Source organism: Phyllobates terribilis, unplaced genomic scaffold, assembly GCF_046119375.1.
Source record: "Phyllobates terribilis strain yellow unplaced genomic scaffold, ASM4611937v1 Scaffold_4522__1_contigs__length_59976, whole genome shotgun sequence".
Classification (NCBI taxonomy): Eukaryota; Metazoa; Chordata; class Amphibia; order Anura; family Dendrobatidae; genus Phyllobates; species Phyllobates terribilis.
Window position 1 is genome coordinate 3,555 of NW_027367273.1, and position 13,818 is coordinate 17,372.

General features: G+C 35.7%; 1 protein-coding gene across 1 annotated transcript; it reads left to right on the forward strand.

The window, feature by feature from the left end:
- The first annotated feature begins 7,765 nt into the window (after window positions 1-7,765).
- On the forward strand, window positions 7,766-13,109 carry LOC141249384 (uncharacterized). The gene is made up of 12 exons (XM_073669603.1): window positions 7,766-8,080; window positions 8,164-8,212; window positions 8,295-8,502; window positions 8,585-8,759; window positions 8,832-8,897; window positions 9,445-9,675; window positions 9,758-9,884; window positions 10,541-10,827; window positions 11,696-11,892; window positions 11,975-12,060; window positions 12,157-12,233; window positions 12,972-13,109. Exons 1-12 carry the CDS (start codon window positions 7,766-7,768, stop codon window positions 13,107-13,109), a joined length of 1,956 nt encoding a protein of 651 aa, XP_073525704.1.
- The last annotated feature ends 709 nt before the right edge of the window (window positions 13,110-13,818 follow it).

The window sequence follows — 13,818 nt, forward strand, 5'->3', positions numbered from 1 at the left end:
TTTGATTCCTGATTTCCATTTCATTCCATTGTATATTGTATATATCATGAAAACACGCATGCAGATAGCTTAGTGTCTTTTACTTTTTGATGCGTTAAAAAAAGCAGCACGTGTAAAGATGAATTCATAGAAAATAGACACGTACAATGGGAATGCAATTTTACAGCAAGTGGAACCACGTAGTAATTGTCCTACGTGGCTTCATTTGTTGTAGGATTGCATGCCCATTGTACGTGTCTTTTTTCTATGAATTTATCTTTACACGTGTTCCCTTTTTCTAACCGTTTATAAAATGGAGTACTAAACATGAGAAGTACAAGACGGTGAGGAAGAGGAGCAACACCGCATTCCTCTATATCCGACAACATCCTTCTTATGACCTATCTTCTAAGATATTGTTGATCGGAAACTCCGCCGTCAGCAAGATCAGCTTAATTCTCACCTTCATTTACAATTCCATCGGAAACCTTTCTCCGGCTATTGGTACTTATTGCTCTTTCTTATTTAGGGTTATCTGCTTCCCTCTCTACTATCGGCGCTATGATCATCGATTTCTAGCATCAGACTAAATAATTATGAACACATTTGGGGTGAATTTGGACTTGTGATTTGTGAGCTACCATTGTTCAATAACTGTTGCGTTTTGTAACTCTTGCTTGCCACTTTTAATTTGTGAAGATATAATTAGTACTAGCGTAATTTTACATCTCAACTTCAGATTTGAGAATTTGAAAGTCAATACACAAAAGAGCTACTTTGGATAGTTTCAAACAATTCGTGTGAGATTTGCTTAGGATTGCTTTCCAGAGACTGAGTTTTTAGATTTGAAAATTTGTGAGGATATTACAGCTGCGACCGCTCTGTTTTCCTGATTTAGTAAGTTGATTGAACTGCAATTTGATGTTTTAATTCCATAATTCTTATCACATGTGCAGGTATGGTTTTAAAATTAAATTCCTTACAGTAAGAGAGATGATGTTAAAATCATAATTTGGGATACAAGTATAAGACACGACCTATTTAGGGATGCACAACCGGACCGGACCAGGACACCCGGGTCCGGTGGACCGGAAAATTTTAAAAACTTGACCCGGAGACCGGACCGGGTTTTCCGGGTTGGACCGGGTTTTTCCGGTCCGGTCCGGACCGGATAACCCGGAAACTAAATCCTGCTAATTGATAAACATGTCTAAGTACTTCATATGCAATATGTAATTAAGTAATTAACGTGTTCATACTGCTACACATATATGCAACATGTAATTAACATGTCTAAGTACTTCCTGCTAATTGACAAATTAATAATTGCTACACATATAGCATAAAACCAAAACCTGCTTGACAAATTCATACTTGAGCATATAAATTATAAATACATAAGTTGCTGCAGGTACAACATCACAAACAAGCAACTTCATAATCTCCATTTGCCAATCAATTTAAAACAAAAGCATAAGTTGCACCATTTTTCCACCAAATGTACATTAATGATTAATTAACGTAAAAAAACAAGAGTATATTCCAGTCTACCCGGGTTGGACCGGAAAAACCCGGTCCGGTCTTAGACCGGACCGGAAATCTAAAAATTATTGGACCGGGGACCGGACCGGATTTTTCCGGTCCGGTCCGGTTTTCCGGTCCGGTTTCCGATCCGGTTCATTTCTGTGCATCCCTATACCTATTACCCTACAACTATTGAATCTAAGCTGCATATTTATATTATTCATTCATATCAATAATTTGTTTGTTTATATCTCCAGGTTGCATATACTTTGTGTGTTTGTGTGACTTCGATTTTAACTTATTCGGCTTGGTTAATAAAGATAGAGTAACATCCATGAAGACTCAGCCAATTCTTGAATTATGTCAAAATAAGGATTAATGAAGTATTTCCCTTCATTTATAATTAATTGAAGGCAAGTATGTACCTAAGATAAAATAAAAACAAGAAAGAAAAAAAACTTACAAACTCTATATCAGCCAGTTCAATTCAGCATTAGCAAGCCACATTACTGGTTACAGCTTCCAGAATTAACTTAGCCTCTGTTCCAGGGTTTAGCAAGGTCACCTGGTGTCTGAGACAATGTTCATGTTTACAATTCATGAGAAGATGTGTATGAAATTCTGAACCTAATATGAGACAATGGATAGAACATAATATAGTTAGTTTACGATGAATGAAAATGTACGAGTAACATTACCTTATCGTATAGGTTTTCTTCAAAGGGGAAGCTCCGTGTGCAAGAAGCGGTCTTACTACATTTATATGCTCAGCTATTGCTTCCTTTGTTTTGTATCTTCGCTTCTATGAGTTGCGTGTGTTACTGAGATTATTGGAAATCGAATATCCGCAGGTCCACATTTCAATCCAGACCAATTTGATACATGGTGCTCCGACAGATGCAATCTGGCATGCGGGTGACCTGGTAAACATAATTGCCAATGTTGATGGTAAGATTGCGCCTGGACTTTGTAAATTGAAAGAGCTTTTTGTTGGTTGTTGCTTGGTTTTATTTATATCCAAGTGCTGGTGAGGCACGGTGGAAAGGTGTACAGAGGTGACGTTTCTTCCCCCTTTCTTTTGCTCAGTCGTCTATACCCAGATGGTGAAATCAAATCAATAGCACTTTCAAATAGCCATGCATCCAGTTTTTTTCTCCAATCCATATATGTTTCTTGTCCTTTAGACTTAATTTCGCACTATTTTATTGAATTTTTCTGGTTCCTTGAGAACCCTTCAGTTTGGTTCTATTTGAACTCTATTATCCCAAATTTCGATTTGCCAATTCGAACACCAAATTTGGAAATTGAATAATTCCTAGAACGAAATCAAATGTGAAGTTCATATTAACTTAGTTAGATGTCAAGTTCTCAATTTTCAACTAATTATATTGTATAACACCCAAATTTCTGATTAGGGTTTTAATAACTCTAAAATGTAGGGGTTATGTTCAATGCAAATTGAACATTTCGTTGAGAAGGAAAGGTTCACATACATTTTCTATATGTCTTTTCAATTGTCGGTATTCGTTCTTCTTTAGGCGACACTTTTACCCACAATGCTATGTTCGGTACAACTTTTTTACTAACACATTATTCTTTCATTGTATCTTCTCAAGTATCTAATTCAAGTTTTATATTATGCAACTTTTAGACATTACAATGGTTGTTCTCCACTACATACCTCTGAAAAAGTGCTGAACAAGAAAACCAAATACGGAGTCGGACCTATCAATGTTGTACATACTAGACGAATGTACTGTTTTCCATGGACTTTCACACATTGAGATTATGGTTGCTAATTTTTTAGATTTTACTGATAATCAGGTTTTTTGAGTTTTAGGGGTTTGATACAAGTGTAGAATAGAGTTTACTGAGATTAGGGGTTATATGTGATTCTGGTTATTAACTGTTCAACATAGAGTTTTCAATATAAAATAGGTTTGCACATCTACCTAATAACACAACACATAATTCAAAGACATACAAATAAGCAGATAAAAAACACACACACATTACAATATAACTAATTTGTTGACACAACCAATGGAACCATTATTGGTTCACCAATGTCCTGAAGCAGAAAATTCTTACAGACCACCATGAAAAAACATGTAAGCCAATCCTAAAAACCATTCAAAGCAGAAACACCTTACTCAGAGCCAAAGTTAAAGATTATATATGTAGGACCTGCCACCATCCTCGTTAAATCGAAGAATAACACATCGTCCTCTTCACCCCATAATCCCTCACATAGTCCCTCCATCCTCAACCCAAAATGTTGGACCCTTGTCTGTATTTCAGGGACACGGGATAAAGCACATGCCCACTCTCACAGCAATGTATGAATTGGTGCATGTAATCATTAAGATACTTGTCCACATGCTTGAATGGTAGGGTTCTACAAGGCATAGAGAAATAAAATCATAATGAAAATAGTGCAAAATACATCATATAAACTATTGCAAACCAAGTAAGGTAATGGATGGTATATTACCAGTCTACAATTCCTTCAACAAAAGTTCTCTTCATCTGCAGCACAAAACTCTTTTCCTTCACCCTAGCCGCTCCATAAAAACCAGAGCTTGATTCATAGGGGACTCGTTCAAATAACCTGGTCCTCGTTCATGCACATGAGGGGGTCTAGGCATTGATCGGCCCATTCGTGGTGCTCCGGTCTCTTCCGAGCTCCATGAGAGCCCGAGCTGGAGCTCCAGTCGGGTGGTGAGTTCGGAACAGAGCTTGAGCTATAGCCACTGAGCACGACTATAGGTTGGGAGGATCCAGCCATTTCATGTGTTGTTATTGTGGCATAATGATGAAGTTGTGTTGTCTTATATATATAAATCTATTGAGGGTATTGGGGGGGTAGTTGTATTTGTAAATTTTGATGTAATTTAATTTGGTCAGGTGAAAAACTAACTCAGAATTTGGATTCTCTGCAGATTCTCTGCATTGATTTTATTCATTCTTTTGTTGCATTTTGTTGACTGCATTTGTGTATATTTGGTATAGTATGTGCAATGGACAAACTGTGTGTGTATTTGTGTGTGTGGACTATGGATAGTGTGTCCATTGGGACAATGTGGGTGTTGGTATTTTATGCACTATCTTCATACTTAACCTTTTTCTTCTTGTTTATCTTAGATGGAAAACAAAGAACACATAATGAGAGTTCCAGTCAATTGCTGAACACGAAAACTTATGCCTTTTTTCTATTAATTAAAAAATATGGGAGAAAACATCTACATAACTGATGGAGATGAGGGGCGAAATCATTCAGATGCTACGCGATTAGATTGGGGGTCACATAGAACAGATAAACATTTACAAATAAGTTCAACAAGACTATGAAACTCTCAAAGAAAAAAGTTGATTTGCTGGTTCAAGAGAACAATGAGTTCAAAGAACATGCTTAAAGGCGAAATGAAAAATAACTTGTTGTATTATGTTAGTAACAATGTAACATAACTTGCTGTTTTGGGGGAAACTGTAACTTAACAATACATTTCGATGTATCCTTGCAATTATGTCCAGACAATGTGCTCATTTTATACAGGTTTTCAGATTTACTAAGCAACAAATGAACTAACTTGCCAACCACATGTACACATACTGGTACAGAACAAATTAACAATTCAACACCAAAGTGCTAAAATCAAGGACATATGAAGGTGTGAAAAAACATCACAACATGTGAGTGTTATAGTAATGTACTTACCACTCTTCATCTTTTGGATTAGAGACACAATATGCTCCTTCAAAAGGCATGCTCTCCACCTCAAAATTATGTATTACACCCATGACTTTTACATATATTCAATCTTCGTAATCCCGTGTTCTACTGTCAACCTCCCAACAGGTCATAGAAATCTCCAACAAATACGAACGAGCTACTGTATCTGTATCTGTATTTTTTAATTAAACATTATCGAATGCTTCTTGTAAGACCTTATGTAATTAAATCCTTTTTTATTTTTACATGTATAAATATAAATATAAAAATATAATTTTCTTGTATACATTTACACTACAAAAATAAGGTCAGCCCGCAGTCACACCTAGTTTATTAAATTTGTGTTTAAATTGTTAAACAAAATATTTTGTAAGAATAAAATAACTTTCATGTTTTGTGAATAAAAAACATTACAAACTTTAGAAATTTTAAATTCAGTTATGTCAACAAACAGTATAATCTCCGAGCACCCAATCGCCGGATATGTTATCCTGCTCAGCCTCAGATGGGAATGGTGGAAGAAGCTTTGCCTCAATTTTACGCATCGAAGAGATGCCCTAATTAACAAGGGTTTGTGTGTACTTGCAGATCCTCTCCTATATCTCCATTTCAATCATATCTGATAATATCTCATAAAGCAGAAATTAGCTAGGAATCAAAAATAGGCTAAGAAGTTTTTAAAATACTATTGAATTGCAATGCATGCAGTTCACTTGTATTGTGAGGTTAGCAATCAAAGTGGAGTTTCATGGAGGAGGCACCAACCTCAGCACTAAGAGAAGTGTCGAATCAGAATTGCGGTCTTCTATCTTTTTCCAATGGGGATTCGCTGAACCCTTTTTTGATGTCGTTTTGCCAAATGGGGCCTTTTGTGGCCTCTGATCTCCACACAAATTATCCCTTCAACTTTTGTTCAATTTGTAGAGAAAGATTGATATATTATTGGGAATTTTGGAGTTGGAACTTCTTCAAAGTTGATGGGTTGTCCTGAAAGTGAAAGGGTAAGAATCCTTTCAACTCTTAATTTAACTGAACTTCACTACCCATATATGCTAATAGCCTTTGAACTTAGCTTTTAAATGGATATTTTATTAATTGGTGTTGTTCTGCTATACCTTTTTAAGAGTTGCTTACTAATTTATCTATAATCAGCTTAAAAGGAAACATATTAGTTTATTAAGTATTGTCAGAGACTCAGGATTGCTTCAGATCTAGACATGTAGTGTTGCTTTTAGGAAAGATATAAGATATTGCAGGGTTACTCATTGCAGCATGAGTGGTTGTTGTTTTAGAAAATGCCATATTGTGCAACATTATATATTGAAGAAAACCAGATATATCTGATCTTGTTGGTGTATCTAGTGATCAGTTGCACAGACATTTCATGAAAATCATTGCTAAAAAGAACTAATAGTACTACACACTAAGAAGTAGAGAGAAAATGGTTGACTTAAGATGACAATTTGTATACGTAAATCAAGAGGGAGTTCAGTTATTGTTTTCCTCCCTATGAAGACAAAAGTTGTGAATGCGATGCCCATACAGTGGATAGATGACCTCGCATAAAAAAAGATGGTAGTGACTAAAGATTTAGTTGATCACAAGAGCATTCATATTAAAATGATGATGTTTAGATTCTTTGGTTTACTAATGGTGTAAATGAGGTAAAAAGTAGAAGAGTGGAAGGGTAAAGTTTAAAAAGAAATAGATGATTCTTGTGCATCTTGCAAAAGAGATTGCATTCTTAAAATATGATGTCAAGATTCTAGTTTAATTGTTTTGTTTCTCAATTATTACATATACGATTCTTTTGCTTATTACAACACCTACTTGAAGTAAGCATTGTTCTGTGATTTTTTTCCTGCTTTTCATGATCAGACTACATTACAATGGATATGATTCTTTCTCACTGGGTTCCAGTATTTCACTTTTCAACTTGTAGAGCTTTGTGACATAGAAAAATAATTTATTTGATAATCATGTTTGTGAGGTTGCACTCTTAAGCTATATATTAATTTCATAAAATTTATGGTTTTACCTTATTAGTCAATTACTTCTCTATTACATAGCTAAGATGCAAAGTTCTATTCAATATTTGAAGTTGAAAAAGGACCAAGAAGCAAGTGGTGTTATAAACAGAACTCTATCTGCTTAGTTATCATAGTGGATTTGGCCGGTTACATTAACATGCTACACTACTTTGCCAAGTGGATGAAAATGGTCGCGTTCTTTTAAACTTCGGTACTGTATTTGTATTCCATACTGTTTGGCATTCTTGCTGTTATCTATTTCATTGGGACCCAAAAATGTCACTGAGAATTCACTCTGAAAAGGCTATCCTTTTGCACGTTACCTCACATACTGCAACTGAGCTTATATAAAAGGAAAAAGGCCAGACCAGACAGATAGCAGCCATTGTGAAATTTAGCCGTTACTCTTTCCTTCTTGTGAACATGAGCTACATTCCTAAATCTGGTTTCTTAACCTAAATTTAACAATCTGGAGTTCTCCCAGACGCTTCAAGTGCCTATGGCACAACAACCAATCAGATTTGAGGAAGCTCAACAAGAGCTTAATAAGCTTCCTCAATCTGTTCTTGATTGCCCTGAACCACCTAGTTTATGGAAAGAGGTTGTCAGCTCATCAAAAAGGACTGTCTTTCCTTTTCCTGGAAATAATGGTTTATCCTCAAAGTCATCAAAAAAACGTATGGTTTCAAACTGTTTTATTTCATTCCTACACAGCTTTTTCCCCTTCCTCACATGGGGAAGAAACTATAACGCCGGGAAATTAAGACATGATGTCTTTGCTGGTTTAACACTTGCAAGTCTTAGCATTCCCCAGGTATACTTCTACTATCTCTATCTTTCTTGTTCTATTTTTATTCTGCTGATTAACTCTAAACATCTTTTTTCTTTCACTTACAGAGCATTGGATATGCTAGTTTGGCAAAGATGGAGCCTCAGTATGGGCTATGTAAGTCATTTATTTCGATAGAAAAATCAAAAGTATTTTAGCTTTGTGAAATCTGATGTTTTCTTTTGGAATGCTGATGTAGATACAAGTGTTGTACCTCCTCTAATATATGCTCTAATGGGAAGTTCAAGAGAAATAGCAATTGGACCCGTGGCTGTGGTTTCGCTATTGCTATCCTCTTTGGGTCAGAAAGTGGTTGACCCTTCAGTTGACCCGGTTGCCTACAGAGAGTTGGTACTCACAGCTACTTTCTTTGCTGGAATGTTCCAAACTCTATTTGCAGTTTGCAGGTGATTAATCTGTCTGTAGATATATTATATGTATACTGGTAATAATTCTATGTTATTTAAGTTAGCATAATCGTTTGTGCAGGTTGGGTTTTCTTGTTGATTTCCTCTCACATGCTGCAATTGTTGGTTTCATGGGAGGTGCAGCCATAGTTATCGGTCTGCAACAACTGAAGGGGCTGTTTGGGATCAGCCATTTCACCACCAAAACTGACGCAGTGTCTGTTTTGAAGACTGTCTTTGTAACAGTTCATCAAGAAGTAAGCTTTATAACACCCTAATATCCCTTAATGGTTTTTTGTATTGTCTAACACTTTCCTTTTATGCTGCAGTGGTATCCTCTAAATTTTCTGTTGGGTTGCTCCTTGCTGGTTTTCATCCTTAGTGCAAGGTTCATGGTACGTGAGATATTCATGCAATTTAGCTATTGTCTTACTGTTTCGAAGATTTTATTACTTGCTTCCAAATAGACATGGCAATTGGTTCGGGCAGGTCTAGTTCAGGGTAGAGTGTTTCTGGTTTGGGTCAAACTTTTACCGGGTTACAACGGGTCAGTTATAACGGGTTAAAGATCTGGTCGGTCATACAGGTCAGTTGGCCGTGATTTTTTTTAATTTTTAACATTTTTTTCTTTAAAAAGTAATAAAAGGATTTATTTAATAAATAAAAATAAAATTTAATTTTAAAACAAAAATGTATTTTCATATTTTTATCCTTATATTCTTGACCCAACGGGTCGGGTCGTACTTTGACCCAAGAATTTCTCGGGTAATTGGGCCGGGTCAAAACAGGTTTCGTGTAAAAACAGGTCGGGTTTGTATGAGCCAGAGTTTTTCGGGTTGGTTGGTTTTTGCAATTTCTACTTCCAACAATACTTTTTACTCTTGTTTAGTTTGATGGCTCAGCTTCAGTCATCTGAATTTGTTATGTTTCCTGAATCCATAGGGAAGAAGAGTGAGAAAGCTTTATTGGATGCCAGCTCTTGCTCCTCTTGTGGCGGTTATCTTTTCTACACTCTTAGTGTACGTTACAAAAGCAGATCATCACGGTGTCAAGATAGTGAAACATGTCAAAGGAGGCCTTAACCCGATTTCGGCACATCAATTGCAATTCAAGGGTCCTCATGTTGGAAGTGCCATGAAGATTGGCCTTCTATCTGCAGTTGTTGCTTTAACGGTAAATACTTAGTCATTTCATGTGCTTGAACTTTGTGTATGGTGAGTTTTTTACCCTACCTCTTAGTAACAGTAATCTACAGGAAGCTATGGCTGTTGGTCGATCCTTTGCTTCCATTAAAGGATATCAAATCGATGGAAACAAGGAAATGTTAGCTATGGGATTCATGAACATCATTGGGTCTGTAACTTCCTGTTATGTTGCCACTGGTGAGTTTATTTGTCAACTTTGACATGATCTGTTCGTGTGTCTTTTCTGCATCTACTGTATGTTTTTAGCATGACAAGACTTTCTTAGGGGCTGTTTGGTAGTAAGGGGTTGTGATTCCCGGACCCCGTTTTAGTTTTTGCTTGGTGAGAAAGGGTGAAAGAAACTAAAGATAGATTTAGAAGGGTCATATTATGCTTCAGTAGTGTAGAAAAATGCATTGTACTGCAGAATCATGAATATAATGCTTTTCCATGGTAATCCAAACACTTTTTAGAGTTTATGTTTGGTGGGATAAAACCACACAAATCTTTTATTAAACCACTCTCCTATTTATATAGGAATAACAACCTAAGAGAAATCAGATTAATAATTGCGTAATAAATCTCTGCACTAACAACACTCAACCAGTACTAGATAATCATGGAAGACTTGCTCAATTAATATAACAATTTAATAGAAACTAATATTGAATTTCTAATTACTGTTAACAAACACAACCTACCTTCCCTGCTTTGCATAACATTCTAATTTACAAGTGTGTTACACCATTTCTCGGTAACTTAGTAAGACATGTTTTATCATTTATTTTGACTTCATTTTTTTTACATATATTTATTGCACAGTGTAATCTGATTCGTATATGATGATGAAACAGGATCATTCTCAAGAACAGCAGTGAACTTCAGTGCAGGATGTGAAACAGTGGTCTCAAATGTAGTAATGGCAATCACAGTGCTGATATCACTACAATTTCTGACAAAGCTCCTTTACTTTACACCAGTAGCAGTCCTTGCTTCAATCATTCTATCAGCCCTTCCGGGGCTTATAGACCTCCATGAAGCTCACAGGATTTGGAAGATTGATAAACTTGATTTCCTTGCCTGCATTGGTGCCTTCTTTGGTGTCTTATTTGGATCCGTTGAGATTGGCCTACTAACCGCGGTAACTTAAACTTACTGCAACTAGAATCACCTTTACTTCATATCATTTTAACCATTTTTACTAAACAATCAAACATGGTAAATTCTAGAGTAGTAAGTTATTGGTTAGTTATTTGAAACTGCACATATTCACACTTCCTATGCAAAATCTCTTTATTTCATTGCTTAAAATGAGGTGGGTAATTGTTACCCCCTCCAAATATAGCGGAATTGTCTAGTGAAATTTGACCATAAAATGTGAAAACTTCGCAATCGAACATCGATGTCCAAATCATGAACGTAGAGTATAAAATTTTGAACATAGAGCATGAATTTGTGAACTTATTAAACAAGCAAAAAATGATGAAAAAGTGACGTGGTGTCAATTTTCTAAATAACTCGGAAATCTTTCCTTCTTTTTCAGTCGGCTCATAAATTCATACTCTATGTTTAAAAAAATAAAAATACAATATTCATTATTTGGGTAATAGGGTTCGGCTGCGAAGTTTTCGCATTTTAAGGTCTACTTTCAGCAGGTCCTAATTCCCAAATATAAATACATGTCTTTTTAAGCCCAATATCTTGTAGAAAAATAGATGTCCTTTGGGTTATTTTTCTACTATTTAAACACACTTGCCCCTACATAAGTAGTTGGATGATATTAGTGGAGGTGATAATGTTTATGATTACTTACTTTTGTAAAAATAACTCTTAATTTGTGTGAAATTTTGTAGGATGACATGTATTTGTATCTAGAGGGAGTATATTGTGAAATTTAATAAAAAAAAAGTTTGTGGTTTTTTAGCTTACTTAAACGGAGTGAATAGTACATGTCTTGTTATTTGAAAGCATCACGTGAAAAATGATTATTAAAGTGAAAACTAATGCAGGTGATGATATCATTTGCAAAGATAATACTGAATGCAGTACTCCCACGTGCTGAAATCCTAGGGAGGCTTAACGGAACAAAGACATTCTGTGAGGTCAACCGGTATCCATTATCCATAATCAAACCACCTGGCTTGCTAATAATTCGCATCAACTCTGCCTTGCTTTGCTTTGCTAATGCCAATTTCATCAAAGAAAGGTAATTATCTTCAACAAATACATTGATAATTTACTAATTTGTTTGTTGTTGATTTATTTGTTTATGTTTTTTCTTGCTTCAGAGTTGCAAGATATGTTGTTGATGAGGTGGAAGATGCAGTGGGAAATGCAAAGACAGTCAATCATACAATAATACTTGATCTCTCCAGTATGTTTTCCTCTCCCTTGAAATCAAATATTGCTTACATTTCTTTAAAACTATACATTCTCATTTAAAAAGTTTGTTCATTCTTGACCGTTACAGGCGTAATGCATATTGATACCTCTGGCATTATTGCACTGGAAGATTTGTACAAGAAGCTCGTCTCACTCGGCGTCAATGTAAGTCAGTTTGTTGGTTTAGATCCATTTCAACTATACTAATGGCTTTATTTTTAATAAGGACTTCTAGGAATTTGGAAACGTGATGAAACAAAAAAAAGTAAAATCCACTGTAATACATATTTATGAATTTGGGTGTTAATAAGCACGCCCACTAAAGTAATTTGCACTCCACAAAGTCATCCGCTATGAGTTTGCAGACAACTTTTTTCATTCGCTATGGATTTGCGGATGAACTTTTTTTTCATTATGAGATTGTGGACAAAAAAAATCCATCCGGAAACCTGTAGTGCAAATCCATAACAGACGACTGTGTGGTGCACTTGTCACTTTTTGTTGTGTGTATACCATCTGGTAAGTTTTTTGTACCAAACACTATCATCATAAATAAAGTAAATTAAATAAAAATGTCATTACTATTACATGAAACAAACCGGCTCTAAGTTGATTTGATATTCTGAACATAATTTCCTCGTTTAGTTGGCAATTGAAGTGTCCAAAAACTAGAATATAACTGGAAGAAGGGGTTCATGGAATGTGTTTGCCTATTTGGTTTATAAATAATTGACAGAAAATCTCATGAAAACATCTATGTAGAATATCAAAATATTAACTTCTTTTCTTAAGATCCCCAAAATTCCAGTTCATCTAGGAAGTTACCTAGGTTCAGTTGAACAAGCACTTAGATTCGCCATACTATTAACCAAAACGCATGATACTCTGTTTATAATGGCGCAGTTAGCAGTGGCGAGCCCGCAGTGGCAGGTTATCCACAAGCTTAAGCTCGTGAAATTCGTTGACAAAGTCGGTGAAAGATGGTTTTTTCTTACTGTAAATGAAGCCGTTGAAGCTTGCTTTGGTTCTGCTTGTGGCTAATGGTCTGTTAAAGAACTCAGCATTGTATATGTAAGTTTACTGTTTACCTTCTACTGTACTGCTTGAAAACTGTGTTATGTATTATGAACTCGAGTTTGTTTCTAGTTGTTGCCATCCTCATCGTTGTATGTGTTTATGGTTACGAGTGATCGGTGTTGTAAATTGTCTGTTTGGAGTCTGTTTGGTTGTATTGTAACTTGTAAGTGGACTATCACTTTGAGCACTTGTGTTTTGTGTGGTTTTACTCAGTTCACCTATGGCTATTTCAGAGCTGGGACACAGTTTTTGGACAATTATCACACTATATCATTGAGTGCTAAAATTGTATGCTTAATTAAGCATTATCAAGGAAATTTCTGCTGAAGTTAACTTTATTTTATATTTTTTTTTCTTCAAAACAAAATTCTCATCGCCTTACTTTTCATTAGTTTTGTTTTTTAGTCATATCATTCCATATTTGCTAGATATGAATGTTCACAACTTCACATTTCACAACATAGATTTGAATTTTGGTTGATCCTATTCTTGTGATCAGGCCTAGGATTATATATAGGAGAGGGCTGATCGGGTGCGGACATTTTTCCTGTGCGGACTGTTATAGTGCACCAGTATATTACTGGATAGTGCATCAGTGCACTACTACAAAGTGCACCAGTGTACTACCGTAGAGTGGACCTGGTAGTGCACTGCCAAGGAGTGCACCAGAGCA